Genomic DNA, 19,985 nt, shown 5'->3' with positions numbered 1-19,985 from the left:
CTACCAGTTACATTTATGGTAAACACTCCCCGTGCCACAAACAGTATCCAAACAGAAATAATGGATGTCATCCTAAATGTGTTTAGTGGTTTCAGGAAGTAATTTAAAAAGCCATATCAAACAGACTGGGGTCTGACTTACAACTGTACAACCCAGTGGTTTGGCTAAGCTGTCAGTTGCAAGGAAATAAGGAGTGCTTTTTATTTTATGAAATTACAAAAAGCTCCATACTTTGTAAACCTTTTGACAGTTTGTATTATTAAATCTTATCATTATTCTATTTCCATTTATAGACCTCTTACCATCTGAAAGATCTCAAAGCGGTTTACAATAGAATACACAAGGTACAATAAAAAACATATCAAATTAATTTACAAAACAAAATACATGAACAATATCCATGTACATAAACACAGTATAAAAGCTAGAGTAGGCCGCAAGGGACCCAAGTGCAAAAGATTCAAACAGTGCAATTCCTTGCATGGGCCTCAGGAAAAATGTATTTGCAGCCGATACTCTGAGTTCAGAGCTTACCTGTACAGATATTCAAACACATTTTCCTATAAACATATTTTGCAAGGGAACTGAACTAAAGAGAAAAATCAAAACATGAAAAGTAGGCTTAGAATTTGCACTATACATTTAACTGTATTTCTGAAGTTGAAATTGTAATCTCTTCTATCTCAAAAAGCTCAGGATGTCATATAACACAATATTAAGAACAAAATTATATATGCACATATACGTAAAAAATATCTATATCACTAACAGAACATTTTGATTACACCAATTTAACTTTGCTTCCCTTTCGTCACAGGAAAGTATTTTCCCAGGCCAAAACAGCACCAGCGATGGGCAGCCTGTTTCCTTACGAGGCAGTTCTCGTGGGTTTGGCTTACACAGGTTGCAGGCGGTGTTGAATCAAAACCATGAATAGGCACCCAAGGAAAACCACACTCAGAATGGCGAGCAGGACGAAGCTGCCAATAAAGAAGGTGTCAACAATCTTAATTTCTGTAGCTGGTGCTGGAAACTCGCTGGCACAAGGGAAAAGCAACAGAGCCAACGTGGTTATCACAGCAGCAAAGAAAACCAGGATGACAGAGAACTTAGCAAGTCCAGAAGCTCTGGATAATCACATGCAGAGCAGCAAGGTCAGAGTACCCAAAGCAACGCTAAGATAAACACTCCTGGCCCGGCTCCAAGAACTGTGGCAGCCAGCCATCTTGCAAGCATGTCGCAGGGAAGCCCACATAGGCTGCAAAGCCCATTTTTTTCCTGGCGAAGTTTTTTTTATCTTGATGGGAAATGAAGGCTAACAATGTAAATTGTTGCGGTATTGTTTTTAGATGTCTAAAAAAAGATTTAGTTTTAAAGATGTTTTAAAGATGTGTTTGTTTGTCACCCTGGACTACTTTGGGAGGAAGGGTGGGATATAAATGAATAAATATCAAACCCATTGTGTCAATTCTCCAGTCATGAGAGTAGCCTAAAATTCTGGAACTAAGATTAATTCAAAGTCTTTTTCCCCCCAGGTCTGCAGACATGTGTGCTTATTTGGATTTACTGGCTAGTGTGGTCCATACTGGTTTTTCATCACAGCCTGCATCCATAAAAGTCAGCGCAGCTGTTGGAGAATATTTTAATAGTACCGTGGATTGTGGTGTGGCTTATAGTATGGTTACCAGCACTGACATTGTGAGTGGTATCATAGATCTTAGTTACTTTCCCTTTTGTTTTTACTTGTAGCATAATTGAAATGCCCATATGCTGTATATAGTATAAGTTTTTCTGTGGTTGGACACTGCGTGAGCCCTAGAACAACAAATAAAATTTAAATGTGTTGGGGATGTGCAGTGACTTGTGCAACTGACTACATCATTTCCAAACAACAACTTTACCCTGTATTTGGAATAAAAGAATGAAGGCAATAGGGAAAAGATGTAGAAGCTCGCAGTTTTGTAGAAATTAACAGGTTGTATGTATCCATGTGTGTATGTATGTTCTGAGTTTGCTGTCTGATTAACTGTCAATGGGTCTTTCATTAAGAATCTGCCTAAATGTCCAGTGTGGGCGGGTAAAAAGGTAGCCGGCCGGGCCAATGTATTTGGAATAAATGAATGAAGGCAAAGGGGACAAGATAAAATGGGAAAGTAAAGAAGGTAGTTTTATGGAAGAAAGCTGTGCTTTGAGGTCCCATTGATCAGCTGATTGTTGGGGCTTCAAAATGCCAAATCACCTGATGACATTGTATCAGCTTTGTTTTGTGTAAACACAGGTTTAGATCTCTGTGTTTCCTTCGTTTTTCGCTGCCACCAATTCACTTAGAATTCTTTCAAAACCTCCTAGTAGCATGTATAGTAGGCTGAGGCATGAGATGGACACCAACGCTAGAGACAGGATGAACTTTAAACTAAGATTGTTGGTTTATTAAGGGGATACTATGTACAGAAGGGAAAACTGATACTTATATTGGCATCTTTAAGGTGCTTGTTGATTGTTTCGGAAGGCACAAGAAACTATTGCTCACACCAGCCTCTAAGTGGCTTTTACCAGTTTCCCTAAACCTCCACCCCAGCCAAATACTCCCACAACCCAGTCCACCTACTGGGGACAAGCCACCTCTGTACCCCAACGCTCCTCTGGTTGTCCGCTTGGCTGCTTGGACAGTTTAGCCAACTTTAAAAACCCGCTTGTATCACCTGCCTCTGGTAAGACCTTTTCACAGGGCCGCCTCTGAGACTATAAGTAGAAACACGCAACTGTTCTGTTGGCTCCAGTTTGTCTCCACCTCTCTCTTCTGAAAATGGGCCACCCAACTCTAGTCAAACCCCAACCCTTTTCCCTGCAAAACCTGGTGGGAGCAGCTTGAGTGTTATTGTTTTTTTTATTTAGCTTCAAAGAGATTTCTCAACTGATCAGCAGATCAACCCATTCCCCCTCCAGGTGTGGCCTAATGGAAACACTTTGCTGTAGGCGACTAGCATCACAGCCGAAGTCACTGTCTTCCTTCCCTGATCTTCACCAGGTAAGTATTCCTATCACATTGGCTGAATAGTAATATCCAGGGCCCAATTTTTTCTTCAGCTATTCTCTGGTGTTGTTCTCACACTGCCCTCATGAACCAACTCCTTATCTTCCAGCTCTACACCTGACAAAACCTAACTGACCCTCTCCACTGACCGATACAATGTCAATTTGCCCAATCCAGGCCCCTCTTTCCTCTTAGAACCTGTCACTAAGCAGCCACTGCTAAACAGGTTTGCAGGGGATGTCACCCAGTGCCCACAGGCACCATGGTGCCTGCAAAGGCCTTTATTGGTGCCCCCAAGAAGGGGCACCAAACCCTGAGCTTTCATTTTTTTGTCTAAAGTAAGTCTCTAGCCCTCCTAGGGAAAAAAGAGTTATGAAGCAAAAGGTGTAAGTCTCCTACTAAGCTTTCTGTGAAATGAGCCAGTTGGTGTTTTTAGCCAATAAGCGTAGTCAGAGCTGTGATTGACAGTGAGTTGTTTGGACACCAGGCAATAGGAATGCTTGGGATCCTAAAGAGCTTCTGTTTTCCCTTTCCCTTTAGCACATTTTTCTTTCATCTGCCTTATTTTCTAGTAGCCCTTAGAATATCTGTAGTTTGCCCTTTTTTCCTAGCAACTAGGATGCATTTTTCCAGTTGTGGGTTTGTTCGAGATCAGGTACTGCCTAGAACAGGGGTTACCAACTTTTTGGAATAGTGAACACATTTCAAATTCTGAGAGAGTGCTGTGAGTGGATGTTAGAGAATCTCCTCCCTAAATGGCAAATGCAAAATGTGAAAACTTTGCAAATAATTTTAAGCATGTCTTCTGCTATGCAGGAGCTGATGTCCAGGTGCTCATTAAGAATTCACTTTTTTGTTAACTTACAGTATAATGGTATACATGTCAACTTCAGAAGTATCTATCTTTGGGTTTATTTGGGTTTTCTCCCAGGAAAGCGGGTACAGGATGGCAGCCTAGGCTTTCGGATTGACACTGGGGAAAACAGGGCTTTTGTGCCTTTAACAGGTGTATCTGCACAATCAGGACCAGCAGGATGAAGCTGATTTCCCATGCTAAACATGAGGAGTGGGGGTTTTTTGGTGGGGGGAGGGGAGAGAAGCAGCAATGACTGTACTCTCTCTCATTTTTTCATTCCATTCTTCCCATTGGAGCAATGTTATGTCATGCCATGTTCCCATGGCAGCCATTTTGTGTTATGCTATCCCCCTCATGGCAGCCATTTTGTGACTGGCCCCCTCAGTACTCTTTCTAAATCTGAAATGTGCCCCCTTGTCCAAAATGATTGGCGACCCCTGGGCTTGTAATATAGTAGAAGTATACGGCCTCATAACAATCACAGATTTTTTTTCTTCAAACACAAACATAAACAGGCACACATATAGCATTTCTCCATACGTTGTGACATCAGGTTATTGACATTGGGCAGCCCTGTTTGTTTGTCAAATTTGGTAGTAGAGGATAGGGGAGATAAGGATTTGCTCCACCGGCAGATCCAGTTCCCCACCCATGTCCTAAAGTAACTCTGGATGGAAGTCGAGGATTTGACACACACAAAAACCCTTTGATTTTCTGACAGTGGTTGTGGATTGACTCTTGAATGGGAATCTGCAGGGCATGTTTCTGAGACAAATGGGAGGTTTTGGGCTAGACAGAGGCAGAAACAAAGAGTGAGTTGTGAGCTGACTGATGCTGAAGCACCTTGGGATGCCAGGGGTGGATGTGAGGTTGTGGGTCCACACCATTATGCTCCTCAACTTATGCTCTACTTACCTATTTGTAAATAACGTAAATATGACAAAGAAGACATAAGCTTTCAGTGTCTCTCATCTAAAGGAAACTCAATCCAATAGAGCTTCCCTCTTTGCAATGTCTCACTGCTCCACACAAAACCTTCCACACAAAGAAGAAACAGAAGTTACGCTGAAAACTGATACATACTTCCCTGGGAATATATCCAGTTGAGCTCAGAAGACTTGACTTCTGAGTAAGCTTTGTAGACAAAGGGATGGGACTTTGCAGATAGGAACAAGCTTCATTTTCAGTGCCTCCCATTAAGTTCTATGGGACAAAGTCAACAAGCTGCAGTTGGCAAGGCAGTTGAAGCAGTGGCAAAATCTGTTCCTGCAAAGAAATGGGGGTTTGCAGGGATGTGGAACAGTTTAGCTCCCATCCCTGTGAACATTAGGGGAGAGGAAGTGTGTTTAATGTACACCCTTGTATGAAAAGGAAGGCCCCATTTGCATCTCTTTATTGTCGGTGTGTCTTTGGGAGATGCAAGATATAGACCTTATGATCCAGCTAGCGCACACTTGATGTCAGAGGAACATCCCAGAAGAACAAGCAAGGTGTTAATTGGGAATCAAGATCCTAGGTAGATGGGGGGGGGATGCAGTGATTTCAGCTCAGGATCAGCTTATTATCTGCACTCTCAACAAAAGTGTTGTCCTGATTAGGGAATGTACAGTTCCGAAGCTTCTAATTTCCAAGAACTAGAGCACAACTTTAATATAGATTTGCTCAAAGGAATCTTGATACAGCTATTTACAATTGCATACAGGAAATAAAGCCTTGCCTACAGTTACGTCTTGAAGTAATGATCATCCTGTGTTGATTGATTCAAGTGAATGTAGGTATTAAGCAGCTTGAGAAAGAGATAGAATCTTAAATCTTTGAATCTTAAAGAGATAGATGACTTTGAGAGAGCTCTTATGGTTTCCTCCCAGACAGAGCAAAGAATGCTTCTGAGCATTAGGAGTCAAATGTTTATGCATTCCAAGATGGAATCTGAGGTTCAAAAATGGAAGCTGAGAGTCTTGGGCCAATGTGTAATATGCCAAAAACTATTAGGTCCCCATACAGGCCATCAAAGGGTAACATTGTGTAAGAATGCAATTCTGCGGGACTGTCTGCAACAACATTGCTATGGCCGTGGGGATTGCATCAAGAAAACAAAAACTGATGGTATGGGAAAGCCCTAAAATCCCTGAGTATTTCAATTAAGTTGAAATATTTAATTTCTGTTTCAAGTACAGCCTGTGGTCTACTGAACTGGCAAATTAATGTTTAGAATGGGGGTGCAGCATTTGCTGGGTTAGCACAATGAGCTTGAATTAATATTTTTAAGCGTATCAGGTTTTAAGTTTAATAAAAACCAATGAGTTGTATCGAACTAAGTCGCACTGAGTGCAGACGTACTGACATCAATGGATATGGCTAACTTAAGCCCATTGATTTAAATGGGTCTGCTCCAAGTATGACTTGGTACAGTACAACCCCATCTCTTTAGCGTGCTTCAGGATTGTAACTGTTTCAGGCTGAGAAATTGATGAATTAGTAACAACTGATTTGAACTATATCTTTGGTGTTCAAGAGAGGATTCTTTATCAGCTGTCTAATAATTGCGGTAATTTTGGATACAGGGGTGTCAAGCATTTCAATATGCTGAGCTGCCATGGAATTGTTCCTGTTCTTCTGAGTGGTGTGGAAGAGGGACATTTTAATGGAGTAATAAAGTTCTGATTTAAAATTCATTTACTATGTTCTGTTGGGACATAATGTTCTGGAATATGATTGGGTAACCTCCCTGGTAGACTGTGGGAATACTGTGGACACAATATATTTCGATTTCAGCCAAGCTTTTGACAAAGTGCTCCATGATATGAACAACAGCTCCATGAACAACTATCAGGTGGATCTGCAATAGGCTACAGAATCACATTCAAAGAGTGCTTATCTGTAGTTCCTTTCCAAAGTGGGAGTAAGTAATGAGTGGGATACTGCAGGTCTCGGTCCTAGGCCCAGTGCTCTTCAATGTTTTTATTAATGACTTGGATGAGGAGGTGCAAGGAATGCTTATCAAATCTGTAGATGATACAAAATTGGGTGTGATAGCCAATACCCTGGAAGACAGAAACAAACTTCAAAGTGACATGGTTGGCTGAAGCATTGGGCTGAAAACAACAGAATGAAATTTAACAGAGATAAGTGCAGTTCTTCACCTAGGAAAAAGAAACCTTGTGCACAATTAGATGGGGGATACTTGGTTCATCAATAGTACATGCAAGAAGGAGCTTGGAATAGTTGTTGACCACAAGCTGAATATGAGTTAACAATGCGATGTGGCTGCAAAAAAGGCAAATGCTATTTTAGGCTGCATTAACAGAAATATAGCTTCCACATCATGTGAAATACTAATTCACCTCTATTTTATACTGGTTAGGTCTCATCTTGAGTACGCATCCAGTTCTGGACACTGCAATTTAAGAAGGATGCAGACAAACGAACAGGTTCCAAGGTGGGCAACAAGGGTGATCAGGGGACTGGAAACAGAGCCCTGTGAGGAGAGACTGAAAGAACTGTGCATGTTTATCCTTGAGAAGAGAAGACTGAGGGGAGATAGGGTAGCACTCTTCAGGTACTTGAAAGGTTGTCACACAGAGGAGGGCCAGGATCTCTTCCCATCATCATCCCAGACTTTGGAATTCCCTGCCCCAAGAATCCCGCTTTGCTCCCTCCCTGATGGTTCTCCGGAAACTTATAAAAACTATTTTGTTCCGGAGAGCCTTTGGTTGGGACTGATGGGTCAGCCTGACGCTATTTTAAGTTTTTTATCTTTTATTTTTATCTTTTAAGTTCTTTTCCTCTTCTCCCAGTCATTTTAGCATGTGTTTTAAATTGTTTTTATATTGTTTTAAATTTTAAAATTGTGTTTTAAATTGTTTTTAAAATATGTGTTTTAAATTGTATATTTGTTTTAATGTTTTTGGTTGCTGTAAACCACCCAGAGAGCTTCGGCTATGGGGCGATATACAAGTGCAATAAATAAATAAATAAATAATTTTTATTCTCACTTTCTTATGTGTATGCACATATATACACATATGTATGTTTGTATGTGTATGCATAATGCATTTTAGTGCAATTTTATTGTAGCCGCCCTGAGTGCCCTATTGTAGGGTAGAAGGGTGGGAGAGAAATATTTTAAATAAATAAATAAAAATAAAATAAATCATCCCAGAGCACAGGACACAGAATAATGGGCTCAAATTACAGGAAGCCAGATTTCAACTGAACATCAGGAAAAACATCCTGTTAAGAGTGGTATGACAATGGAACCAATTGCCTAGGGAGGTGGTGGGTTCTCCCAGCACTGAAGCATTGAGGCAGCTCCGGACAGCCATTAAGCTGGATTCCTGCATGTTGGACTGGATGGTCTTCCAACTCTACTATTCCATGGTTCTATAATATAAAATATTTACAAAGAAAAGGACATCTGCTAGTCTCACCTCATTTCAGCACTGGTATGAAATACTCACAATTCCATTTTCTGTCTATAAATCCTGAGTTTATTTTTCTAATTATTTCCTATTTTTGTGCAAGCTGTTGCATACTTGTATACCAGTAAAAGCAAAGGTGGTGGGAAATATATACTTGCATTAAAAATGTGAAGATCATACAGAAATATCTTTAGCATTTAAAGGAGATAATAATGATGGAATATTTAATAGGGGATTAATAGTATAAAAGTATTTCGATTCCTTTTGTTATTTTTATCTAATTTCATTAAAAAAATTCTTATGCCTTTTCAGCGCTAAATCAAATGGGAATATGTCTAGGAAAAATGTCTGGTATGTTTGTAGTTTTACTGCAGTGTTTTTGTTGTCCTAGCATGGGAAAGTGCATAGCCTTGGGCACTTCTTTCTGGATGCAGCAGTATCACGGAGCTTTTTTTGAGCAGCTTCTGGTGAGTCTTATGTCTCTGACATTTTCATCCACTTAGGATTGCTCTTTTGTAAGAAAGCTCTAAAATCCTGCCAATTCTTAGAAGATGAGTATACAGCCTATTAACATTTCAGAATTGTATTTGATTGCATGGCTGTAGTTGTACTCTGCTTAAACAATACAACGGTATGCCTTTCTTGAATCATAAAATAAATATAAAAATGGTTATAGATTTGCATATTTCAATTTTTTAAAAAACACTTGTTCTTTCTGTAGCATTGTAACACAAGAAATCTACAAAAGAGCAGAATGAACAATTAACTTGGCCAACTCCCTAGTTTCCTGGGCCAAGTTATAAATCAGCAGATAAGGTTATCATGTTTTATAGTGCCACAAATATGGATAATATACTTCAGGAGCCAGGAGACTTTTTCTTGACCTGGGAGAAGAAATGCCACAAATACCCTGCAAAAGGTAATCCTGCAGCCCATTCTTCACAGGTTCTATGTATTACTCAACGCCCACTTCTGCTGAGATTAGTGTACACAGGAAGGCCAAGGAAGGGCAGACTGCTGCACCAAGCCAGTATGTTGATGTGGCTGCAGCTCACCCAGCACATGGAGAAGGGAAGGTTCAGCCTGGCCCATATGAGGAGCTTCTTTCCAGCCTGTTCTCCACATGCACTTGAGGTAATCTGGCAGGTTATGGATTTAGAAGAACAGGGCATAAGGGTCTTTTAGGAAACAAGCTATCAAAGTTATATAAGAAACTATGCTTAATATCAAGGTCTGTCTCCTATTATATTAATGTTGCTCAAGACCATTGAAATTCTAGCTACATTTTGTATGCTTAACTTTGGGGGCGTAGAGTGGTAAGCGGCAGTAACGCAGCCGAAGCTCTGCTCATGGCCAGAGTTTGATTCCAACGGAAGGAGGAAGTCGAATCTCCAGTAAAAGGGGTCGAGGTCCACTCAGCCTTCCATCCATCCGTGGTCGGTAAAATGAGTACCCGGCATATGCTGGGGGTAAAGAAAGGCCAGGGCAGGAACTGGCAATCCCACCCCATATATATGGTCTGCCTAGTAAACGTCGCAAGACGTCACCCTAAGAGTCGGAAACGACTCGCACTATAAGTGCGGGGACACCTTTACCTTTTAACTTTGGGGGGAGGGGAATGTGCACACCATCATTTGCACATCTTGGCTTCCATACTTGTACTTAAAGCCAGTGTAACCTTCCTCCTTCACCCCCTACACCAAGAGACTAACCTCCCTCCTCCCATCCCCAAACTTGTGAGATCAGGAGTAGAACCTAGGTTTATGTACTTTTTCACTATTTGTACAATGTAAATACCATAAATGGGATATCTTTTGGATGAGATGTTTATATATACCCATTCCCAATCTCACCACATTTGTACACAATATTTTGTGAAACACGAACCACTATGTTTCTTCACAATGCACATTTATATTAGGTACCTAGGCACAAAAATCACCCTTTCTCACAAGTAGATCTAATCATTAGCTCTTGTGGTACATAATCTCTGGTGTTTTCTAGGTATGAAAATGGTAACTCATAAATATATTTATATATAACTTTGAATAACTTCCCGTTCCCAATGAATGCGAAAAGTACCACATAAATAATTTGTTGACATTATCTTTATTGAAGCATAGAACTTTAGCTCGGTTCACTGTAGAGTGAAACTTTTTTAATTCATGATAATAGACAGTTTAGGGCTGTAGGGTCGTCATTATGCTGCTGGTGTAGGTACAACATTATCAGAAGATACAAGTATGACCCGCAAGAGAAACAAACCACAAAAACACACACATGAAGTAACGTTCACTTTTTACAAATCACTCCATTACTACAGAGACCAAATGGCAGTTACTGTAAGTAAATCATCCACAGAAAATTGTTTTACTTTTGGACAAGGAAATGTGAGCTTCTGTTTGGAGGGTGGGGGGAGAGAAGGTTTATCCATAGCTGCTTAGTAGAAAAGGTTTAAATGTCAAGTATTTTTCTTGCCCACAAAACAACAATAACTGACAGACATATCAAAGAGTAAGAGTGAAGGACAACAATGTCTGTACAGTGATGTTCTATTAACTTTTTGATTAGGCATATCTTTGCTTTATGCGTAGCATCAGACTGTATGAAGGCCCAAAACCAGCAGCAAACTGTTATAACAAGTCAATACAGTGCCAATGTATCAAGTTATAGAATACAAAGAACAAATGATGATAACGTAATCATATAAAACATGATACAGAGCTGAAATACAGTGCATTTAAATACCTACGTGACAAAGAATGTTAAATATTGTACTTAATATTGTTGTTTCCGACATAAAATATGAAAGTCTTTTGTGCTTAAATGTAGGCTTGTTTTTGTGTGTGTTAAAAACAGAACCAGTTGCTTACTTCCAATACTGCCACTGTAAATGGTATTACAACAGATCACAATTTTTCACAGACACATCAACATTAAAAACATTTACCTATGAGAAAATAAGTCACTTCTCATTAGATCACAGTGCGAAAAAAGTGGTGTAACACTCTGTCTCGATGGAGGCTTTCAAAATATTCATCAAGAAAAAAGTCCTGACAAACCAGACGGCAGTGCTAGATTGACAAGAATGGAAAGCGACACATCACAGGTTGGGAAGGGAAAGCAATGTCTTGTTCTTCATGGGTATCGCCTAAGTGACCTTCGCCTTCTGTTGTAGAAATGCCTGAGCCCATGTTGTCGTGAAAAATTCATCATGTAATTTTGTTTGCGAGTGCTGTACAATGGAAAGAGGACGGAAGAGAAGAACTTAAGGTCTTTTCGTATACATGGTGGAAAGGTCTTCCCAAGCTGCAGACTGTATTTTTCTACCAATATACAGCTTGGTTTAAATGAAAATTTACGTTCATGAAAAATTATGTAAAGTTTTATTAATCTAAATTAGTAGCAATTTGCATTGCTGCTGTTACTCATAACATGGAATAATCCAGAACCAGCTAGGCCTGCCTTAAGTTCTATTGGCACCAACAGAACTAAAGGATTTTAGTATGTGCTCAAGTAAGTTCTAATGTATAGGATTGTGTTGTTTGTCATGCATACTTTGGACTGTACCCATGATGTGCAAAGCAGACAATAAACCTTACTGTGCTTTCATAACAGTTCAATTTAAGAAGAGAAAAGGAGCTTTACATTAATTGAGCAATGTCACATGATGTTTAGTTAAGACCTTAGTTCTCTTTTATTTAGTAGTGGTAGGTACACACGTACACATGGATAAGTACACTGGCGGATAAGCCAAGTTCCTAAAGTGAGCACTAGATATGACAAATATAGAACACATCCTGACTGCTGGAATACTAAATGTAGCATGGACAAAGAACATTTCCAAACAGAAAACACTTTTGTTTTCATTGTGCTAAACTCATAATTGTTCAACTCCTGAGACACACACAATCAGGTTTGTTAATTTCAATTTTGTAGGCTTTTGCTGTTAATTTACTTTTGCAGATACCTTATCTAAGTAGAATCTACTTAGTAGAACTTAGAACTCATAAGATCAGAGTTAGGAGTGTTCAGAAAGACTGAAATGCTTCTAAATCAGTGGTATGCTTCCACCCCCCCCGTTTAATTCTATTACATAGGGATGGTACTGCCAGGTAGATATAAATCATTAATAGGTTTTGCTGACCTACATGTAAGAGTTGGTTCCTTGGTCAAGTCATGTACTTTTTTGTCCTCTAAATGGTACATAAAAACTGCCACATTACTTTCTCCCATATAAATGAATGACTGATACTCAGTTCTGTAAACGTAAGAGTGATATTACTGAGGTATACACTTGATGCTGCCATTCATCACTATAGCAGAGAATAAAGTGTTGCTCTCAAGGACATTGTTGCAATGAGAGTAAAATCTACTCCTGCCTGTTGTAGAGCAGCTCATCATTCAGTGAAACGGATCCCATAGGGTAAGTTCGGAGTGAGACAGCATGTCCCCAGGTGGGTCTTGTGATCCGCAATCCTTCCTTTCCAAATCTATACCAATTTTAGACACATTGATTGTGGATATTAGTGATGTTTATAAGTGTAAAAACAAAAACATTAGTGCCAGCCACATATGAGTGAACTGTCTTGAAATGTTCCATGACTACAGTGGCACTTTATTTAGTCATCACCATCACAGGAATTGCTACTTACTATATGAGTGATGACTGGGTTCACATGTTACATTTATCCATTTAAGTACACACCTGATGATGGGTGTGATTGTTCATGTAGACAAAAAGTCTAAACTGGCATTCCTCCACCAGACATCTTTCAAAATTGTTCATATGTGAGGGGGGGAAATGAGGTACAAATATCTCAAAACAAGATTCCAGAGACAGCACTATAGTAGAAGAGGTTGCTGACTTCTGGCAGTGCTGCATTTGAAACACAGAGGCTGTAACAACTTGCACTACCTCTACCTATAGTAAAAAAGACTTTTCCTTCATAAGGTGCTCTGCCACCCTTGCCAGAGATTAGATGCTGGTTTAGCTACGCAGGAAATGCCACAATTTTCACTATAGAAATGGGATGTAAGCATGTGCCATGTCAGGAAAGCCTGACTATTTATTTAGAATCCCTTCAGGACAGTAATGAACCAAACATGACCCTATTTCCAAATGAGGCAATAGATTAGAATGCAACCATCTGTGTCAAAATCAGAATTAAAGACCAAACCAAGATGCTTCTTGCCCAATTTGCCACAACTGCCTGTTTTTTTAAAAATAATTAAGTCATTGGCCTAATTCTCATTGAGAATGTAAACTTGGGTCTGGGCTATACCACTTCAGATTAGAAATGGGGACTCACATGACTGATTCACTCTTCCAAACAAAACATTCCCTTCTTACTGAAAACTATTTGTCAGGGAGAAGGGTTATATCCTAGTTTTGTCCTTAACTTGCTAGTTTTCTATGGAGAGATTCTTCCCCCATCCCATACAGAAAAGCATTAAATCGTGCAAGTCCTCCCCTCCCTCTCCACCAGCAGTCTCAACTGATAAAACCCAAACACAGGTTGCCCACCTCAGTGACAACTAGGCATCTTTTTCTTGGCTGTACATGCAAACTGAGGCAATCCTATCTCCTACTAATAGAAAGAATGGAACTGTACTCAGCATGGAATATATGGCATAGGGTTACATCAACTTAAATCTCATTTGGTTTTTATCCTAAAAAAGTGGATATAAACCGCACAGAACTGAGAAAGCACAATTCAAAGAAAGTTAGTTGCATTTATGTCCTGTTGAAATCAAGGGGACAATTTAGTTGCAATTAAGAGTAGAGACACACGTACTGCTCTGCCGGTTCCAGTTTGTCTCCATCTCTCTCTTCTGTAAACGGGGCACATGACACTAGTCAAACTTGCCCCTTTTTACTGTAAAACTTAGTAGGAGCAGCTTGAGTGCATTTCTTTTAAAAATTTGCTTCTAAGAGATTTCACAACTGATCGGCAGATCAACTTATTGCTCCTCCAGGTGTGGCCAGTGGAAACACTTTGATATAGGTGACTAGTGTGCTCACAGCCTACCTTTCCCCACAGATTTCAATGGGACTGCAACTAATTTCATCTAGATTGGGGCCAGATGGATCAACTCCTTTTCCTGTTTCTTACCACTGTATGGTTGTAACAGAGACAAAACCTTTCAGTAAAATGCAAAAATTGTTCTTCATTAAAATCTGTGCTAATCCTGTGAATTGCACTTTTACTAAGTCATCTAACATTTTAGACTATAAAATGGAGAAAAGTACATTTAGCAAGATGCATTTATCCTTTAAATAATAAAAAAATTATGTTGAAAAAGACTTCCAGGTTTATCTATCCTGAAGTAATTTATTGTTTAGGGTATAAATGCTTCGTGTGTGTGTTCCCTGTCCCTACCAAGCAGAAAGTCCCATGCCACAAATAAGCTAATGATTATTAATGACTGGAATTTGCAAGAGCTTCTCCCACATCTGATCCACAACTACATATCTTCAGAGATGCAGATTTTTTTCCACCAGCTAAAACCTAGCGGAAAACCACTGGGAACCTCACTTACATGCAGTAGCTCTGCATCAGAGCGCACATTTATTAACTTGTTTTCTGCTCTTTCTGTGGAAGGCTCAGTGGGATTATGCTGGGCTCCTAAGCAATTTCCAGGATGAGACCTCCTTAGATTTAGCACTGGAACAGCATCATGTGGCCTCAGACCATTCACTGAGCCCCATATACTTTAAATATTTATGTAGTGCTTCTTCTATTCAAAGTATACTGAAAACAGTGAAAATGGTAATCTGGAAAGGGTGCTAACCTATAATTAACCTCAAAATAAGCTCAGAGTAAGGTGTCCAGCTGTATATAAAATGTATGCCTTGTATCTGGAAATAGATTTTTCCTATTGAAAGGCTTTATAATAGGGGTAGTATTTCAACATGATTTGGAAATGTTTTTATTCCATAGCAATTGTTTTATTAATAAGGTTATGAGATGCTGTTGAGATTAAGAAGGTATATGCACACAATTGCAGGGCTTTTCTGTGGTTTAGCTGCCAACCAAACACTGACTGTTTTTATCTAAGGGAGCTCTTTTAGGTATGGAAGAATCTTTTTCCCTGGATGAAGCACTTTCATCTGAGTTAAAGCTACTGTAATCACATAATAGGTTGCTCTGTGTTTCAGATAGATTTTATAGCAGCAAGCCTCTTCAGAATTATATTTGAATTGATACAATTCCACTTACTGCTTTAGCAGTTAAGATTCCCTGACTGATGTGAGGTAGCGCTAATAAACTAGAGAGGGAAAGTAATGCTTGCCAGTGAAAGGCAAGAATATCTGATAGTCTGGACTATCAGTCAGAGTCCAGTATGTAATCGATTGGCTAGCTGCAGCTCAAGCATCCAGTCGGATTTGACCAGAACTACAGTGTGGTCCATCTGATCTACAAAATCATTAACATATGCAAATAAACAGTTATTCCTTCCTCACTTGCTGAGGTAGTGACTATGTTGATTTTGTATTATGGATAGAGGCATCTGTGGATGGGTGTGTTTGAGGGATAAGAGTGGGAGATACTTTGTTCCTTTTAAACTCCTTTATATATTGTCCACATGAACAGAGTGCCACGTGATGACTGGTGTGGAGTAGGGCTGCCCTGCTACCTTTGCCGCCTGGGTGTATACAGGGAAGAAGGCTATGTGTGGGGAGCTGCAATTGGGAGCCTTGATGATGTGGGATCAAAGAGGGCAGGGCCAGCAGCATGGCCCAAATCTCCAGTCATCGCATGGAACTTCCTTCATGTGGATAATACATGAAGGGGGATTTGGTTTCATAAAAGTATGTGTTCCACTGCAAAAGCCCTATGCAATGGGTAGTGAGCATCAAATTATTCCTTCTGATGTGACTGACTTTTTATTCATTTTAAAGATTAAAAATGGATTAGAGCAGCCCAGTTTCCTTTCTGTGCCTGTATTTGTAGATTATAGACTATTTGGTATGAGTCTACGTTGTCTTTTGAAACTTTGTGAAGATTGAAATGAAGGAGGCATTTGACAACACTCTTGGATACATCTTGCAAAATTTCAGTTGACTACAGTTGTCAAGGGCCTCAAACAAGACAGAATGATAAGAAATGTGCCTTTCAGTGGCATAGAAGTTCACATTCCTGTGTTTGACAAATGGACCTGATCAATGTCAGCTTCAAATCTCAGTATCAGCATTAGCTAAGTGAATGAAAGGATATTTTAAAAAGTATAAGAGCTACACTGATATTGTGGTAGTAAGATTACTTACCTTACTCTAGTGTAAAACCAATGACAGCAAATAATGAAATACAACACAAATTAGAAAATGTATTTCAATGCATGCAGCACTGTGATTAGTCATAAAAGCCTGATGAGGTTTAGAAGCAATATAGGATTTTTCATCTCTTTTGAAAATAAAAATTGAACAAATTACTTTCTGATTTAAAAAAAATTATACGTTTGTTTTGTCATTCAAATAATTTTTACAATCATAAATTGTTATAGAAATACATCCTACATAGTTGAAAGTTAGCAAAAACAATGAGAAAGTTAATATAATGCTGCAATATCTAAACAATTTATTTTCTGTGCTGGAATAGGTATAAGCTTTCCTATATATATAATAACAGCTCTGTGGTAAGGAGATAAAGCAATGAAAGATGGCTTTTGAAATGAATGCACTTTCTTACTGCTAACAGCTATAAGTTTGCATTAATATAAAAAAATAAGAAAAAGGACAAAGATTATTTACAACAAAAATCATTTGTGTCAAAATGTGAAATTATCTCAATAGTGAAAAGCATGATATTTATGGAAAGAATAACAACATGCCTCTAAGCCCAAGGTCATAACATGGTAATTGCAGCAATCGGTTTCATGATAAAGATAATATAAAAGGAATTATGGGGAAAGTTCCAAATTCATGTGTAATTAACATTTTGATGCGAGTCACAAATGTACAGGGAGTGGGAGACAAAGCCCCCTCCTTCAGCTATTAATAATATTTGATCAGAATACTCTATTTCTTAATACACTAATAAGGGGTTGCCCTCTTCACAAAGAAACTATTCTTCAAGATGGATATGCAAACAACAGTGTGTGGTTCCACCATACAGCAGACAGGCAGTGAGCTTTGCTTAGGGAAGAACTGACATGCATTGGTAATACAAAGGTGGTTCTAAACTTTAGCCTTGGAGACTGAATACAGGAATGCAGAAAGCAAAAATTATAATGAAACGAAATCGTTATCCTAAAGGACACCCACCCACAGCTCCAAGCAAGTGATGTGCCTAAAAATGTTTTTCCAACCAAATATTCTGCAATCAAAAATGCAACAAAATAAAAAAGGGATTAAACAAACTTTTGGGCAGATTCCCATACTTTTAATTAAATTGTTTCCAGACAGATTTCCCAGATTTTTATTGCATGAGCTGAAGGATAGTATTTTTGCTTTTCTTTGCATGTTAATTTACCACAATCCAGTTTGGAAGTTGAGTTTTGCTTTTTGTAACCAATAAGGCTAAAGTTTAAATGTTTAGATTAATTTTTTTCTGCAGGAAGTACAGGTTGATGTTTGATATTGCTTATTAAAATCAAAGAAGTCTAACTGTGGGATATTTGCACATATCCAATGACACAGTTTATGAGTGCACTATAACTTCTGTTCTAGGCAATAATGGTATATTGGTTAAGAAAAAGTTAATGTTCAATCCCTCCAGACCTGAGATGATTTGTTTTCCAGGTAAGAGAAAGATACTGACCATTGTTTCAGCTATTAAAGTTGTACCCACCTAAGTTACATGCAGAGCAGATCCACTGACATAAATGAGATTAAGTTAGTCATTTATTTCTTCACTACTGGTGACTTAGCTGGATAATTTAGTGGACTTTCTTGCATTTTTGAATTTTTCTTCCCCTCATTGTATGGAATCAAATATTTGCTTTTGGAATTTGAAAGTTTGTAGACTATGAATAAACTTGAACCAAAAGTGAGCTTCAACTCAGGGCCCAAGCTGGGGGAGGGGGACACTACCAGGGCCAGGATGTCCTGAGGTCTGGCCTACACTGCAACCTCCTTACCATGAAGGAAAAATTGTAGGTCATTAATATTATTGCAAACTTTATACTTCCTATATTCATATATATAGTAGGGCCCCACTCATACGGCAGGTTCTGTTCCAGGCCTCCGCCGAAAAGCAAAAACCACCGGAAAGTGGGGCCCTACTCAGCTGTAGTGCGTGAGCTCCCTGCCCTACAGCTGATCGCGCACTCCAGCTGACAGGGATCAGCTGTAGTGTGGGGAGCTCACACGCTCCAGCTGATCCCTGTCAGCTGTAGTGTGTGATCAGCTGGAGCGTGGGGAGCTCACGTGCTGCAGCTGATCCCTGTCAGCTGGAGTGCGGTGGGTGGAGCTCCCCGCACTACAGCTGATCGCCCTGCTGGCACCGCCATATTAGCAGAACACAGACAAGCAGGGAGCCGACAAGCGGTGCCCTACTATGTACATATACTGTCTTGTTCACTTGTTCTCTCCATTCACATACTGATTGCACTCTGGTGCATACAGCTGTATACACAGGCTGCTCCTTATGAATGGGAACCTAGTCATTAAGTCTATTGCATGCAGAGCCCCTTTGCACTTCCAGTGAACACACAGAGCAGTATGCTTCTGAATAATAGCTGCTGGAAAGCCCAGGAGGGAAGAGTGCTCTTGTGCTTAGGTCCTGCTTGCAGGCTTTCCATTGGCATCTGGTTGGCCATTGTGAGAACAAGATGCTGGACTAGATAGGCCATCTAGCACACTATTCTTATGTTCTTATCTGTGCCCACACTCTGTGTGTTCCACATATATGCACAGAACATGAGTGAACAGAGCAAGCTAACACAATCTCCAGAACTTGTAAGATGTGAGATTTGAGCAAATCAGAAGTATACGGTGGAATTGAAAAAGCAACACTATGAATAATGAACTACTGTTTTTAAATTGTTTTTTAAAAAATGTGTTTTTAAATCTGTATATTGGTTTTTAATGTTTTTAATTGTTGTGAACCGCCCAGAGAGATTCAGCTATGGGGCAGTATATAAATGTAATAAAATAAATAAATAAATAAATAAATAAATACTGACCCAGACCATTACACACACACACACACACACACACACACAGAGAGAGAGAGAGAGAGAGAGAGAGAGAGAATTCTAAGGCTTATACTTTTAGAGGCTGAGGGCCAAACTAGGTGTGACATTTGTCACATGGTTTGTCCTTAATACTAGTGGGAGCTTTCCTCCCATTGCAAATAGCTTATGTGGTGGGACCAATCTGATCAGGACCACAATGGTAGCAAAGGGTTAAAGCTCCCCTCCCTTCTCACCATGGTACCAATTAGGCACCTCTCCACACTGGCTGTTTGTGCAACAAAAATCAGCTACACAAGGCTGAAGTATGTGATAAACATCATGTCAGGGTTGGGTTGGGTTATGTTACATGGTCTCTGAAAAGATACAAGTCTCAGAGTTCCTTAGTTCCTGCTGGGATTTCCTGTGAATAGGTAGGGGGAACCAACAGGGACTGGCTAAAGACTAGGAGCAGGAGGGAGGGATAAACACCATAATAACAAGGAACAGTGGAGACCACAAAGGTTTGTATAAACTTTAGTGTGCACTGGTACAT

At 39.5% G+C, this 19,985-nt stretch overlaps 1 protein-coding gene and 1 pseudogene across 3 annotated transcripts in view; both read right to left on the bottom strand.

Annotated features, from left to right (window-relative positions):
* Positions 1-868: 868 nt before the first annotated feature.
* LOC133363366 (transmembrane protein 218-like) lies at positions 869-1,236 on the bottom strand (annotated as a pseudogene).
* Positions 1,237-10,401: 9,165 nt separating this feature from the next.
* RELN (reelin) overlaps positions 10,402-19,985 on the bottom strand; it is a 504,997-nt gene continuing 495,413 nt past the window's right edge. For all 3 annotated transcript variants that reach the window (XM_061640446.1, XM_061640447.1, XM_061640448.1), the window contains one exon: positions 10,402-11,546. In XM_061640446.1, the coding sequence (XP_061496430.1) occupies positions 11,450-11,546 (97 nt within the window). In that variant the 3' untranslated portion in view covers positions 10,402-11,449. The remainder of the gene's footprint in view (positions 11,547-19,985) is intronic.

Source organism: Rhineura floridana, chromosome 8 (assembly GCF_030035675.1).
Source record: "Rhineura floridana isolate rRhiFlo1 chromosome 8, rRhiFlo1.hap2, whole genome shotgun sequence".
NCBI classification, from domain to species: Eukaryota; Metazoa; Chordata; class Lepidosauria; order Squamata; family Rhineuridae; genus Rhineura; species Rhineura floridana.
Note: the sequence above shows the minus strand (reverse complement) of the source record. Positions and strands in the feature narration are given on the sequence as shown.